The following is a 16,406-nucleotide window of genomic DNA, read 5'->3' on the forward strand; positions in this document are numbered from 1 at the left end:
CTATGTGTCCTAACATTTTGCTTGGATTAAAAGTGACCAACTAGGAAGAAAATCTAACATCTTCCTGGAGCTACTTCAGTCTGCATATTATTTCATTTAATTACATTTAACACAAATGAGCGTTATATTTTTTACCTAAGAAAATAGCTGATATTTCGTTTTTCTTCATATCGAATAAACCATTAAGTGTTTTTGTGTGATTGAAACGGAAATGTTCTCATATGAAGTGTGCATCATGTATTTTTCAATTTGATAAATTTACTCCTTTTAGACGCAGTTTATAATTTGACTGATATTAGGTATTTATGAGTTTATAATTTGGAATGAATCCCCTAAAGAAAAATGAATAATATCCAAAGAGCAGCCAAAAGCAATAAAAAAGCAGCAGTTCAGCCTTAGCCTACATGACATATATTCTATAAAGAAGCCAAAAAAAACTTTAAAATGCATTTTTCTAAATTGTTATTAAAAACCAGTTTTTAATACAAGAAGACTTTTTAGGAATCCAAAAGAGCCAAGAAAAAACAATCAAAATCAAAGTCGTCCATTTCAACTGTTTTGAAGATTACAAAGCAGATAATGACAAATGGTATTATGAAAAAATTAAGCTTCTAAGTTCAAAGTTATATTCAAAGTTTTTACCCAGATAACTGACGAATTTTGTGATACGGTATTTGAAAATTTTTGTATGCGGTAACGCTCGATGAAAAAAAAAATACTGATTTTGATAATTATTTATGTTAAGAATACATAGCTAATAGATACTTCAACTACTCGTATTATGCAAGGGTTCTGAAGCGCGACAGCCATTTCGTTTCTACCAGATTTCTACTTCTCTTGATGAATAACGAAGAAGACCAGTTTCCAGCCAGCGACTTGTGAATTTTTGAACTCATGAATAGACTCGAATCTTTTGTGAATTTAAGGTGTGATTTGAGAAAGACTGATTAAAACATTAATGTTTGCGGTCAACATTGCTCGCGCGGGCGGCGCGCCGCCGACATCTTACCGGTGGCACGGCGGTGGCCCGCTGTTTTGGCCCCGCCGCCATCGGTCTTCCCTCATCGGCTCGGCGCGGGGTCTGATTGAGGAGGGGCAACCCTTCATATATGGCATAATTTCTGTTCGTTTTTCAAATAATACCGGTAAATCTGGCTCATCCTCTATGAAATATACCCCTCCTCCTCACGAAAAACTCCTCCGTGGAAATTTCCTCCAACATAAAAAAGCACCCCCCCCCGTCAAATTCCCCTCAGACAGTTCCTTCCTCGCTGAGAATCCCCCCCCCCCCTCTCTCGGAATGCTTGTGGACGATTAACCCTGAAAAATTCTCCTTATCATTTTTTCATTGGAATAAGACCTTTTTTAAGATCGGTTTCTCGATCACTCCAGAAATGCTCCCCTTCCGTGGAAAATATTTTCCAAAAAACAAAACGCGTGGAAAAAAGCCCTGGATAATTCCTCCAGGAACACCTCCATATACAAAATTTGGCAAAGAGAATGTAAGACAATTAAAAATAATATCGTATAGTAATTCTGTCAAAACCCCCCACTGTAACCTTTCCCCTAGAATATTCACTCATCAGAAATTTCCCTCCCAAAGTAAGATTCTCCCGTTAAAAATCCACCCCAAGCACAACTCCCCACCCCAAAAAAAAATTAAATAAATGGCTGTATACTTCCCAATAACAAATACTATATGTAAACAATGGGCAAAGTTCACAACTTGCAGTCCTTCCCTCGGGGACTATGGCGGGTCATTTTACACCTAAAGACATAGTTATTAAATTTTTCGACTATACTGAACAAAATGGCTATCTCAAAATTTTGATCCGGTGACTTCGGGGAAAAACTGAGTGTAGGAGGGAGCCTAGCTGCCCTCCATCTTTTTGTCACTTAAAAAGGGCACTCAAACCTTTGATTTCCGTTCGAATGAGCCCTCTCGCGATATTTTAGGACCACTGGGTCGATAACATTACCCCTGGGAAGAAAAAAAACAACAAAACAAATAAACACGCATCCGTGATTTTTCTTCTGGCAGAAAAAAAAAATACAAAATCCACATTTTTGCATATAGGATCTTTAAATATGTACGATACGGTTATCTGATACGCTGAATCTGATGGTGTGATTTTCATTAAGATTCTAAGACTTTTAGGGGTGTTTTCCCCCTTTTTCAAAAATAAGGCAAATATTCTCAGGCTTGTAACTTCTGACGGGTAACACTAAACTTGATGAAATTTAAATATTTGAAATCAGCATAACAATCCGATTCTTTTGATGTATCTACTGGTATCAAAATTGGAGTCCTCTTTTTAGAGTTTCGGTTACTATTGAGCCGGGTCGCTCCTTACTTACAGTTCGTTACCATGAGATTAGACCATTTCGAATGCAGTTTCCCAATTGCTATAAGATTCTTACATCATTCGTAGTCAAGAATTTTATGTTTATGTTGAAAGGAACGCATACACTATGTAGATTCAGTTGGATTTTGAAACTGATAGTCAACAGATAGTTGCGACGGCTGAATAGCCAGTTTGTAGAATTTTGTTTTCTTTTGCTATTTTAGATACATTTTCTTAATGTTTAATACACAATTATTGAATGCCTCATAGATTTAAGGAAATACAATCTTCTTTCTGAAATTTTTTTACCCCCCCCCCCAAAAAAAAAGAAAAAAACTTCTTTTGAGACAAAATTAAGCTATAGACTACGATCAAGGTTGGGCAATTGAAGATTGAAACGGAAGTGACCCCAAAAATATGATTTATAAAAAAAATTGTATGTTATTGCATCGTTTTAAATGATAATACCTCATTTTTTTAATTGAAAGCAGGGATGCCGAAAAGCTAATTATTCTTTTCATTTAAAGCGGAGACAGGAGAAAATTATATCAAATTCCCTGGGAAATTCATAGAAATATTTTGATAGACCCAGGGCCCCCCATTGGGAATTGTTCATTGTATTGGGTATTTTTGAATTTCTCATAGGCTACTCGCCTGATTTGGCTTTTGTGTGTGCTCCCTTTTAATTAGATTCCTTGGATCTTATTGAATGCCACGGCGAATCTAATATCTATTATTTCAACTATTATTAAAGGGTTCTGAAACGCCACAGCCATTTCGTTTCAACCAGATTTCTACTTCTCTTGATGAATAACGAAGAAGACTAGCGTCCAGCCAGCGACTTGCGAAGTTTTTAACTCATGAATAGGCCTGAATCTGTTGTAAATTCAAGCTGGGATTTGAGAAAGATGAAAACATTAATGTTTGCGGTCAACATTGATCTCACCGGCGGCGGCGCGAAAAAATCATTAGCGGCGCGCCGGCGCTGTTATTTTTGGCCCCGCCGCCACCGGCCTTCCCTTATCGGCGCGGCGCTGGGGTCTAGCTGTAGCAAATGCCCGTGGGATCAGTGGCGCCAATTAATTTTAAAACATACTTTTCAAAATCAATTTTGGGTATTTTCACTGAAAAATACCTTGATTTGTATATTCATCAAAAAAAGATGAGAAAAATCAAAAAAGAAAAAAATCAACAAAATTGTACTGCTTTGATTTTGAAAATTACTCCCTCCCCCCGCCCCCCACGACATTTCCGTAAACTGGCGCAACTGGGTGGGCCATTGTTTGGTTATTTCTGTCCTGACAGTACGATAACATTGACACAAAGAATCATTGGCAGCGCAATAGCGCTGCCTAAGTAAAGAACGATGTTGGCACAATGTTTTTTTTTTCTTCTTCTTGGTTTTAGACCAGGGCACTTTATATCGAAGAAGTTATCGCAAAAACTTGGAAAAGGGCTTATTCGATTGAAAATTGGAAGGGCTTGTGCCCTTTTTAATAGTCGAACGTTATTGGAAGACAACTAACACCCCTTCCACGCCCACTATTTCACCAAACACGCCCAATCAAAATTTTGAGATAGCCATTCTGTTCAACGTAGTTGAAAGATCTAGAAATTATGTCTTTAAGGAAGACACTCCCCCCACAGTCCTCAGGGCAAGGGTTGTAATTTATGCCCTACGGGCACGTACGGTTTTTATTGAAAGCGTTGCGGTTGAAACTTCAAAAAGGGCCCATTCAATTGGAAATTCAAAGGGCTATTGCCCTTTTTAATAGTCGAAAGTGATTGGAGGGCAACTAACCCCCCTCTCACGCCCACTATTTCCCAAAACACGTAATCAAAATTTTGAGATATCCATTTTGTTCAACGCAGTTGAAAGTTCTGGAAATTAGATCTTTGAGGATGATTAGGTCTTTATAGAAAGCGTTGTCGTAGAAACTTCAAAAAGGGCTCATTTGATTGGAAATTGAAAGGGTTAGCTCCCTCTTTAATAGTCAAAAGTGATTGGAGGGCAGCTAAACCCCCTCTCGAGCCCACCATTTTCCCAAACACATCCAATCAGAATTTTGAGATAGCCATTCTGTTCAACGTAATTGAAAGATCTGGAAATTAGGTCTTTGAGGATGACAAGCCCCCCACACCCCTCTGGGCAAGGGTTGTAAGTTATGCCCTTGGGGCACATAAGGTTTTTTTTAGAAAGCGTTATCGTAGAAACTTCAGAAAGGAGTCATTCAATAAGAAATTGAAAGGGTTAGTGCCCTTTTTAATAGTCGAAAGTGATTGGAGGGCAACTAACCCCCCCCCCCCTCTCTCTCTCTCTCTCTCTCACGCCCACCATTTCCCAAAACACAAGCAATAAAATTTTGAGATTTTTATTTTGTTCAATGCAGTTGAAAGTTTTGGGAATTAGGTCATTGAAGATGATAACCCCCCCCCCTCCAAACCCCTCAGAGCAAAGGGTGTAAGTTATGCCCTGGTGGCTTATAAAGTTTTTATAGAAAGCGTTGTCGTAGAAACTTCAAAAAGGTCTCACTCGATTGAAAATTGAAAGGGCTAGTACCCTTTTTAATAGTCCATAGTGATTGGAGGGCAACTACCCCCCCCCCTCTCACGCCCCCCATTTGCCCAAACACATCAAATCAAAATTTTGAGATAGCCATTTTTTTCAACGTAGTTGAGAGTTAGTGCTCTTTTTAATAGTCGAAAGTGATTGAAGGGCAACAAACCGCTCTCTCACGCCCACCATGTCCCAAAACACATCCAATCCAAATTTTGAGATAACCATTTTGTTCAACGTAGCTGAAAGTTTTGGATATTAGGTTTTTGAGGATGACAACCCCCTCCCAAAACCCTCAGGGCAAGGGTTGTAAGTTATGCCCTGGGGGCATATAAGGTTTTTATAGAAAGCTATGTAGTAGAGACTCCAAAAATGGCTTATTCAATTTTTAAATTGAAAGGGATAGTGCCCTTATCAATAGTTGACATTTATTGGAGGGCAGACAATCCCCCTCTCACGCACACGGTTTTCCAGAACACAATCAATCAAAATTTTGAGATAGCCATTTTGTTCAACGTAGTTCAAAGGTCCAGAAATGATGTCTTTGAGAATGACTTACCCCCCACAGCCCCCAGGGCAAAGGTTGTAAGTTATGCCCTGGGGGCATATAAGGTTTTTTATAGAAAGCGTTGTCGTAAAAACTTCAAAAAGGGCTCATTCAATTGGGAATTGAAAGGCCCTTATTAATAGTCAAAAGCGATTGGAGGGCGAATGCCCCCCACGCCTATCATTTCCCCAAACACTTTCGATCGACATTTTGATATATTCATTTTGTTGAGCGTAGTTGAAGAGTCCGGATAATATGTTTTTGAGTATGACAACCCCCTCCCACAGCCCTCAGGGCTAAGGTTGCAAGTTACGCCCGGGGGCATAAAAGGTGTTTATAGAATGCGTTGTCGTAAAAACTTCAAAAAGGGCTCATTCAATCGGAAATTGAGATAGCTAGTGCCCTTATTAATAGTTAAATGCGATCGGAGGGCGAGAGCCCCCCCCCCCCCAAGCCCATCATTTCCGCAAACACTTTCGATCAACATTTTGATATAGCCATTTTGTTGAACGTAGTTGAAGGGTCCGGAAATTATTTTTTTTAGTATCACAACCCCCTACGGCCCTCAGGGCTAAGATTGTAAGTTTTTGCCCCGGGGGCATATAATGTTTTTATAGGAAGCGTTGTCATAAAACTTCAAAAACGGGTCATTCGATTGGAAATTGAAAGGGCTATTACCCTTTCTAATGGTCAAAAGTAATCGGAGGGAGAATCACCCCCGCCTCAAGCCCATCATTTCCCCAAACATTTCCGATTAACATTTTGATATGGCCATTTTGTTCAACGTAGTTGAAAGTCTGGAATAAATATCTTTGAAGATGACTACCTTCCCCCCCCCATACCCCTCAGGAAAAGGGTCCTAAGTTATGCCCTTGGGAAATATAAGGTTTTTATAGAAAGTTTTGTCGTAGAAGCTTCAAAAAAGAGTCATTTAATTGGAAATTTAGGGGACTAATGCCTTTTTAATTAGATGAAAGTTACTAGGGGGCTAGAACCCCTCCCCCACGCACATTATTTCCCCAAACACTTCCTATAAAAATTTTGAGATGGTTCTTTTGTTCATCGTATAAGAAAGGTCTGTAAATAATATTATTAAGGGTAAAAAATCCCCCCAGTTACCACAACAAAGATTTCGAGTTGTCACCTAGGGACATTTAAGGTTTTTATAGAAGGCGTGATCATACAATACTTTAGAGAGGGCTTATTGCACTGATAATCAGACACTTTAGTGCTCTTTTTAAGAGTCAAAGTGATCGGAGGGCAGCTGCCCCCTCCCTCCCCACACTCGTCGAAAACAAACAGAAATTAAAATAAATAACAGTAAAACTCAAAACGAGCAGAAATTAATATAAGTAGGGTTCTAAACCCCTATGCGTTCTAAAAGTCGAAATACAGTTTGTACTTTAGTGAAAAAATTCCCTTGAGAGTTTCATTTTCGTAAATTTGGGCATTCAAAAACTAATTAAGATTCTAAGAAACGGATTTCAGCATATGTGTACTAAACTAACATAACACATTTTTTTTCAGTAAATTCATTTGAATTTTTTTCAGTATTCAGCACTCAGAATTTATTCAATAAAGTATAAATTATATTCTGGCTTTTAGAAAGCACGGGGTTTAGAAACCTACTCACACATATTACATATTAATTTCTGTTCGTTTTGAGTTTGACTCTGTTATTTATTTTAATTTCTGTTTGTTTTTAGTTTCATTTATTTATTGATACTGATTTGTGTAGTTGTATATTTGGTAGATTATTTGATTCTATTTTTGTTCATTTTTGGTTTAATGGAGTTCTTTACTTTTTTTTTGAAAAACTTATTTTGTGGAAAACGTTTTTTTAATTAATTACACAAAAAACAGGGCCTAACTTGCTTTTTTAGAAGTTAGTCAAAATTGTACCCACGTTGGTTAAAAGTAGTTCATTTTGTTTATATCATATTAAATTAAATTTTTACTCTTGCAATCTCGAGACTTTCTTCTTCATTCTAGAGTAGATTAAAAAAAGTTTTTTTTTAACGAGCAGAAATTATTCCGTATATGAAAGGGGCTATCTCCTCCTCAATGCCTTGCTCTTTACGCTAAAGTTTTTTATTGTTTTAAAAAAATAAAGTTGTGAGACAGAGTTAAACTTTACCGAAAAGAGCGAGGCGTTGAGGAGGGGACAGCCCCTTACATATACGGAATAGTTTCTGTTCTTTTCAAGTTTTAATGTCGTTCCTTACTTTCAGTTAAAAAAAAAAATTTTTATTTAATTTCTGAACGTTTTTGAACTAATGCAGCTTTGATTTTGGCTCACCGTACATGAATAATTGAAACGAAACTAGCATATTAATTTTACTTTTTTGGCTAAAGATGGCTTTCTCGAAATTTTGATCTGACTTAATTTATGAATTAACTTACGTAACGAATTTCTTAATCACAAAGGCCGTTAATTAGAACAAATAGCTCTGACGGAAGCACAAAAAAAAACTTTAGCGTAAAAAGCGAGGTAATGACTAGGGGGCGAACCCAATCATATAGGGCCTACGTAATAACTTGTGTTCGTTTTAAGTTTGGATGTTAATCCTTACTTTCAGTTGAAAAAATTATTGTTTTTTTATTTAATTTCTGATCGTTTTTTAAATAATGCTGGGAAATCTGTTACCCCCTTCATAGCATTGTCCCTATTTTAATGAAAACTTTCTTCGCGAAAAGATTCTTCAACGTCACCCAAGACCCCCCACCCAACTACCAGACAAAATCCCCCTGGAAGCATTCATATACTTCCCAATGGTCAATACTATATGTAAACATTGGACAAAATGCTTAACTTGCAGACCATCCCTCAGGGACTGTGGGGGATTAAGTCATCCTCAAAGTCATAGTTATTGTATTTTTCGATAGCTATCTCAAAATTTTGATTGGGTCACTTTGGGGAAAATGAGCGTAGGAGGGGGCCTAGTTGCCCTCCATTTTTTGGTCACTTAAATAAGGCACTATAACTTTTAATTTCCGTTTGAATGAGCACTCCCGCGATATTCTAGGACCACTGGGTCGATACGATCACTCCTGAAAAAAAAAAAAAAAATTGTGATCTTTCTTCGGGCAAAAAATACAAATTCCACATTTTTGCAGATAGGAGCTTGAAACTTCTATAGTGGGGTTCTCTGATATGCTGAATTTGATGGTGTGATTTTCATTAAAATTCTAGTCAAAAAATAAGCGCGTATAGATATTGCATTCACTTATTACTTCACGTATGGTTACTACCTACGATTATGACGTCATTCATCAAGATTGGCCATTAAAATGCAATAGTTAGCGGCAAAATTGATTCTACTCAAAATGGAAAAAAAACTAATTACAAATGGCACTAGATCTAGTAATTTCCTTTAAGATGAGCCATTGAGTAACTCTACGATGTTCCAGTGCCAAGCTATTTGTGGAAAAGGAAAGAGAAAAGAAAAATAGATGCTGTTTAGGCAGAATGCTGTAGTAGCTGCCACTTTTTTTTATTTTCAAGCCAATAGAAATCCCTTGATGTTTAAGCCAGGGGACAGAAAGTTTCTTGTGTAGGGGTTTTGGACAAGACAGTTCTAACGGTGTACTTTTTTGTTTTGATCCGACACTATTTTTAGGAGTTATGGATTATTATATTTTCTAACATTGGACGTGATCGTCTCTTACTAGGTTGCTAGCTACCGCTGCAACCCGGATTAACCATGACTTGAAGCCCGAAACTACTTGATTTTAATTAAGTACAATCAGGCAGTTGCGGGCATCAAGTCATGGCTAATTGTAGAAAAAGCAGAAAGATAGTCTGGGTGAGAGGCAAATCTGGTATAAGCCCTTTTTAGGATTGTATAAAAATGATGTCATTTCACGTGTTGATAGATAAGTCTATCATCCATCTGTCCATAGATCATTCCTAAGGCAGAACTAAGGTAGATAGTCTTAGAACTAAGTGATGAAAGATGTACTAATATTTATAGATGTAATTAGGCTAGGCAATAGATAAGAATTTTTTTTTTAAATATAAATTTTATAAATATTTTTTTATTTATTTTAATAAGGAGCTACAATAGCTACAATTTCGCTAAAAAAAAAAATATATGCAGCCCCAATTAACAATGAAGTTTATGATGTTGCCCTATGAAGAAAATGTTTGCCCGCCCTAACCTAATCTATTTACAATATAAATATCACTTTACATAAAATAGATTGACGAAAAATGAAACCATACCAGAGACTAGCGCAGAGAAATCTTCTTCATTCCAATCCTCTTCCTGCCCATGGTCTGTGTCATTCCCTAGTTCATCCCCACTTAATTCTGATTTAGGAAGAACAAGAGAAGGTTCATGATGATTTGACTTATCTAAATTCGACGACACATATTCTGTCACATAGTCACCAATATTTTTCTCTATACGACTATTTAACTCACTATATTGCTCAATGGCTGGTGCTAAGGCAGGGGGAAGTGGAACTTGCTTCACAACACGAGGTGCAGAAATAACAGGTACAGCACAATCCTCTTCTTTTAACTGAATAACTGGAGCAGGTTGAAGAGGGGGAGCGGGTGGAACAATCTCTCTTTGTACATGAGACTCCCCAGAACGCCGTCGACGTTTCCGACCTGGAGAATGGGTATCACGATCAGGCTGACGCGTCTCATTTTCTAGTGGATTCGACTCATCTTCCGCCTCGGCTAGTCCTTTAATTTTTAATGATTCGGCAGTACGAATCAATGATGCTAAACTATTTTGAGCCACTCTGACTTCACCACGGTACATATAGTCCACAAGAGCTTGAAGTTCGACATACTTCACGTCTTTTAGAAAAATTACTAAGGATTTGTCCTGATGAAGGTCCACGATATCCTAAAAATAAAATGTCGTTCTTTATTAAGCAATAAGAACCAAAACTAGTAACGAGACCCTTTAGAGTATGATCTGATAAAAAAAAATTATATTGGATAGCGATGACAGCTATCATGTGGCACCACTGAGAGTGGTAGGCACAAATGAAGGTCTAGTACTGCACCACCCGCCCCCACCCACCACCCAATTTCAGTCACCATCCACCCACTGGCCACCCTACCTATGGCTGACTCATGGCAGGGTATTTTTTGGAATGAGCAACCGAGATCGGATGGACTGCAGCCAGTCATAGCTGCAAAAATCAAGACTGGGGGGATCAATCCTCTCAACATACAAAATAGCAACCATGGCGCAAGGAAAGATCCCTTGAGGAGCAATTTGAAATAGAAAAAAGCTCTCTGGCTAGTACCAGTTCTGATTGCCAAGTGCCGCTTGCAGCCAATGGCTCTCTTTTGAAGGACAATATTGTTCCAAGCCAGTCTAATGCTGGTAGGTGAGATTCTCGGTATGGGGGAAAGCAATGGTGAACACCTTGACAATATCAAGGCAGGCTCTTCTATGAAGCAGAAAAAAGAAATGTTATCCTTATATGAAAATATCACACCCGAGGAGGCAAAAAAAAGCCCAGCAGCTACTGGTGTTATTTTTTCGGGGGGGGGGGACAAAGGGACTTTGTTACCTGATTCTTGGCTCAGTTTAGTGGGTCTGACCATACTAATAAAAAATGAAATTACTGACAACTCGAAAAATTTTTATAGAAAAAGTTTTTAATGATATGCATCATTGGCCACCTGTGGCCAAGGAAATATATCTTCCATAGAAAAGAAAGCTTGTTTAGGTGAGAGAAGAGTGATAGATGGGATACTTTCCATCTCCTTCTTCTAACAGGGGTTATCTTAGGGTTTCTCAGCTTCAGGCGATCTCTCCCAGTCTCTTAGAGTTCTGTCGTCTTTTATCTCTCATAAAATAATAATCATCTTCGTAACATCAATCACATTCTAATTCCTTTTATTCCCTCCGTAAGGTCATATTTCAATTCTAGTAGGGCGAATCATATTGTATAGAGCAAGATGCCTGAATTAGCTCGAAGGTGCCAATCATTTAGCTTATTCCAAAAAAATAACTGTAAACAAATTTGGGCCTCTTAGAGGCTTTTTTCTCTTTATTCTTTGGTTTTCTTTTTCTCTTTTTTTTGTGTAGGATTGATTAGAACCTATTCAATTTATTTAACGAATTTAACATTTTTCTTCCATCCTTTTTCTTTTTCGTGAGTGAGGTTTTAATCTTTATAACGTTTTTTTTTCTTTTGATTTAGTGCTTAACTGAATAGTATATTTTCCTCTCCTTTATGCCTACAGCCCTAAGAGGTGCATGGAGAAATGTGCCACATATTCATTATATGTTAAATTAATTATGGATAAATCTTATCTTCTGTTATTTTATTAACAAAACTTCGTCTTGGCTATAAATGTTTGAGTACCAAGTCGAAATGGTTTTTGCTAATAATTCATTTCAAATCAATAACAATCTTAATTCTCCAGAATCACCTCAATGGAGGGCCAAGATATATATATATATATATATATATATATATATATATATATATATATATATATATATATATATATATATATATATATATATATATATATATATATATATATATATATATATATATATATATATATAATGACTCTCTGTTTGTTATTTGTTGAACAGACCAGGTCAAACTGACTTCTGAAAGGCTTGTGTTGTGAATCATATTCTAAATTGTGAAAAATCTCAGTAGTAGACTTTCATTTTAAATTGAAGATACATACCCAATTAACTTAAAACAAGAACAGACTGAAAACTTACTTGGAAGTATGTGCTGCAAGCAGCCAGAACAACTCGATGGACTCGAATACTTTTTCCTTCAGCAACTAGTGTAGCATCAACTAAGGTCTCACTGGATAGAAGTCGATCAAGGACAGATACTAGAGTGATGTGATGATTGTTCCATTTTAAACAAAATTCTTGGCTACCCATTGTCTATAATAATTTAACAAAATATAAATACATCATATTTAGAATCAACTAAAATGAGCAGAAAGGTAAGCCCGAGCCAAAACACTCCACACTCTACAGAGACTGACTGGCAACATTGAAATCCCAGAATAGTGCTGATCCTACATTCATATTCAAACATAATGTCAACCATAGCTATCTACTTGGATGTGAATTTAACCTACATTAAAGGACCAGCAAAAGCCAACAAAAAAAATACACTTCAGGCATTATGTTTGGCCCCAGGAAGGGAGGAAACAGTGAGTAAAGGAGCTTTCCCTGAGAGTTCTGCCTCTGCAAATAACAGAATAGCCATAGTTGCATCCAGTCCAGGCCTTCATGACTCCTTCACAGATGTGGAAAATTCAGTACCCTATCTAAGCAACACGTCTGATTAGAGTGCACCAAACTGTGCCCAGGCACTCCAATAGATCCGCATGGCATCGAATTATAATTTGAATACATAATTTCAATTAAAATGGTCTAAAAGCTTAAAAAATAACCCTCCAGGGAAGGCAAAACACAAGCAGCCCAAAGGCAGGAGAACAAACAATAGCTTTCAATTGTCCTACGTTTTCTCTTATTGCCAAAAAATCCTAATTGATTATTTCAAGACAGAAACTTCATAAATTTATTTCAGCCAAGAGGAGATTGCATTGAACTTGGTTGAAACCAGAATCCTACAAGATAATATAAGATGTTTATTTTAGAAAATAACTATCACAAGTCCAGAAGAGTCAAATTCTATTAGTGTCCCACTTGGGGCTATGGAGTCCAAGTTTCTGTCACCCTGGATTCTTAAATATATGGTAGTAAATTTTAGATAATTCTTAATCAATTCTGGATTACTTTGATAAAAGATTAAATGTTATTCTTTAAATGTTTTTTATGTATAAATTAATTGCATTGATAAATTAACCTACAATTTAAAAAAAAAAAGCTTCAAAGAGAAAGCATCCGAACTAAAAAATATGAGATTTTAATTCTACAGAAAGCATCCAACCCTAATACAGCTATTATTACAACTACAACAACAGTTTCTCAGCAGGAATTTCAACTAGGAGAAAAAATATTCCAACTAAAACTGTTCTTACCGCAAGTTTCCTTTAATAACTATCCTTCCAAAGCTATTCCCAATAAAGTTCCCCTAGAATCAAATACCACAACTAAATAAACTTCTCCCAAAATGACTGCTCTTACTGCAAATATACTGACTAGGACTTTTCCTACTACAACCAATTATATGACAGCCATTCATATGACCACAGTTCCTACATCAACTACTGCAACCAATTGCCTACTATTGAGGTATACAGCACAAGGATTTTAATTTAAGGACTAGCAGGATTTTAATTTAAAACTGGTTTACCATGAAAATTAAAGAGCAAATTCGAAACTAAAATAAGCGGAAATTAACAAATACAAGATGTCAAGCTTAAACAGATATGCCTATAAATGAAGAAATAAGACCTAAACCAGATACAAACTACAATCAGTAATAAAAGTAAAGCCCATTTACACAACAGACTTTGTTGGAAGCCTTGGCAAGATTCAACAAGTTAACATCTACAGGAAAACCAGTCTCAACATTCTCTGTGGCTCTGTTGTATGTGTCAAGAAGATTGGTATATGATGATCTATTTGACCGGAAGTCATGTTGACTGGAATGGATCGGAATATTAACATCAAGGCATTGGATACTATTTTAGTTGAATAAACTTGCTGTATCTTACAAAAAACAGAAGTGATATTAGTAGACTTTAGTTTTCTGTTTATCCTTTGTTTCTTTTTTAAAAATAGAATTTGTGTGAGCAAGCAGCAAATCTTTTGGTAATATATACGAGTTAGTTCACTTTTAGAAGATAAATGGCAACAGTTCAGGTAATTTTAGTAGACATCTCTCAGAAATTTTGAATGAAATCTGTCAAGATAGTTAAGCTTAATTTGTAAAGGATAAACCTTTGATACTGTAAAAAATTTGTCGTGTGCATGAAAATGTTTTGAAAAATTACAGTATTTTTAGAGATAAGTGGGAAAAGTACTTGAAGTCTGTAAATTTGTAGAATCTAGGCGTCCCCCCCCCCGGAAAATTCCCCCACATATTCCCCTTGGATAATTTGGGATGTTCATTAGAAGAGAAATTGAAAATGAAACTCACCAGTTTAAGTCAGAGGCAATGCTGTAACATTGCCTGTAGTAAAAAGCCATAGGGATTTAACGTATTATTTTTTTTTCCTAGGGGGCACTTCACATGGAAGGGGCAGTCGTATAGACTTTGGAGGGGCTCATTTGATAGCAAATTAAAAGTTCTAGTGCCCTTATTGAGAGTCAAAAGTGATTGGAGTGCAACAAGCCACTATACACACTGTTCTTTCCCAAACCCTTCTGATCAAAATTTTGAGATAGCCATTTTGTCCAAAATCGTCCAAAGGTCAAGTAACCATGCTTTCAGGTTTGACATCCCCCCCCCTCCCAGCCCGTGGGGTAAGGGCTGTAAGATATGCAAATTTCCAATTGTTAAGATATAAGGTTGTTATGGGAAGAGTGGTCGGAAATAGATCGAACATTGAAACGTCTGTCTTTGTTTTTTAAATCGATAGTGACTGGAAAACAAGAGCTGTATGTCTGGTCCTTTTGATGCCTGGATAGTGATCAGACATCCATGATCTTTCTCTGGTACAACATACACAAAACTTATAAAGATGAGGGCTTTAATCCTCTACAATAGGGTTTTCTGGTTAGGGAAGGGACAGATGCCTCAAAGGGTGCATTTTAGAAATTGAAGTTTAATCCCTCTTGGTTTCTGGGAATATTTCCAGTCTACGCTGTTATTATGGAAGTAAAGAGTAACATTAGACCCCAAAGTTAGCAGAATTTATTCCATATAGAAGGGGGGCTGCCCCTTCCCCACCGCCAACCTCCCCCTCGTGGTCATAAAAACTTCGGATGATGCTCATTCGATCGGAAATTGAGAGTTCTAGACTTTTCTTATAAGTCAAAAGTGATTGGACACCAACCATCCCATGTCCTAAAACTGATTTTGACTGATTTAATATGGTTCTTTTGTTACCTTATCCCTTAGGACATCTGCTCAACATTCTGAAATACCTATTTTGTACTTTCTCTGTGACTGTTCAAGTTTGCGTGAGGGAAAATTTTGCATGGGGGGGGGATTTCCAGGGAGGGCGCCGGCTCCCAAATTTGCCATCTAATGAAAATCACTCATCATCAAATACAAAATCAATTCACATATTATTCAAAAAATTCAATCCATGTTTTTTAATTAGTTCAGCATTTGCTTAAAAAAAATCTTTATTTTTTAAGCTGACTGTAGTGAAAGTTAGGATTTTTATTTATTGCCAGCAAGAACCTGCAGTATCTGCAACAAATTTATGAAAAGAGGAAGATATTTTAGTAGAACAGTATGAAAATCTCATTTCAATTGTAAGGGCGTTACAAATGTGCCGACGAATTTGGGTAGGTGCCGACGACAACCGACATTTGTTACATCGTTTTTTAGGTGTTAAAATGATGCTTATTAGTTTCAGAAAATTGTCATATAATGTAGAGAAAAACTCAGGTACAAAGGAAAAATCAAGACAAAGAAAATAAGCTAAACTTAAAGGCTGCGCAGTTTTCTAACTTTCCACTTTTCTACAAGTAGATTGAGGTCCATTTTTTCCAGTAGGTCTTTTTCTGACACCATGAGCATGAGATGGTCAAGTCGATCGTGTCCCATAGTTGGTAGGCATTTTAGGTATTGAGTATTTCTTCCTAACTTCCTGGAAATGTGAAATTGTGTTCCATCGATTCGCCCACTCATGTTACTTGTAAAATCGTAGCATTGAAATGCCAGTTTTTCTTCATTGATACGAGCCTTTCGCAAAACTCGTAGAATATCTTCGGCTATATCGGCTCCTTTCTTTGACTCCGTCTCTATCCGATGCTAGCGGCTCCCTGTATCAATGTACTGCACGCCTACAGCTAAACACTTCAAGGCTGGCAGCGGGTGTTTTGTCTGCGAAGATGCCATAGAAGTCAGCTTGATT

At 37.0% G+C, this 16,406-nt stretch overlaps 1 protein-coding gene across 1 annotated transcript in view; it reads right to left on the minus strand.

Annotated features, from left to right (window-relative positions):
• Positions 1-16,406, minus strand: part of LOC148954074 (uncharacterized) — a 75,367-nt gene that overhangs the window by 45,228 nt on the left and 13,733 nt on the right. The window contains exons 2-3 of the mRNA XM_089085813.1: positions 12,169-12,342; positions 9,675-10,311 (exon numbers count right to left, since the gene is read on the minus strand). Coding sequence (XP_088941939.1) covers positions 9,675-10,311; positions 12,169-12,342 — 811 coding nt within the window. The remainder of the gene's footprint in view (positions 1-9,674; positions 10,312-12,168; positions 12,343-16,406) is intronic.

This window comes from Artemia sp. Qi Xiang Cuo, chromosome 3, assembly GCF_049724085.1.
Source record: "Artemia sp. Qi Xiang Cuo chromosome 3, ASM4972408v1, whole genome shotgun sequence".
Taxonomy (NCBI): Eukaryota; Metazoa; Arthropoda; class Branchiopoda; order Anostraca; family Artemiidae; genus Artemia; species Artemia sp. Qi Xiang Cuo.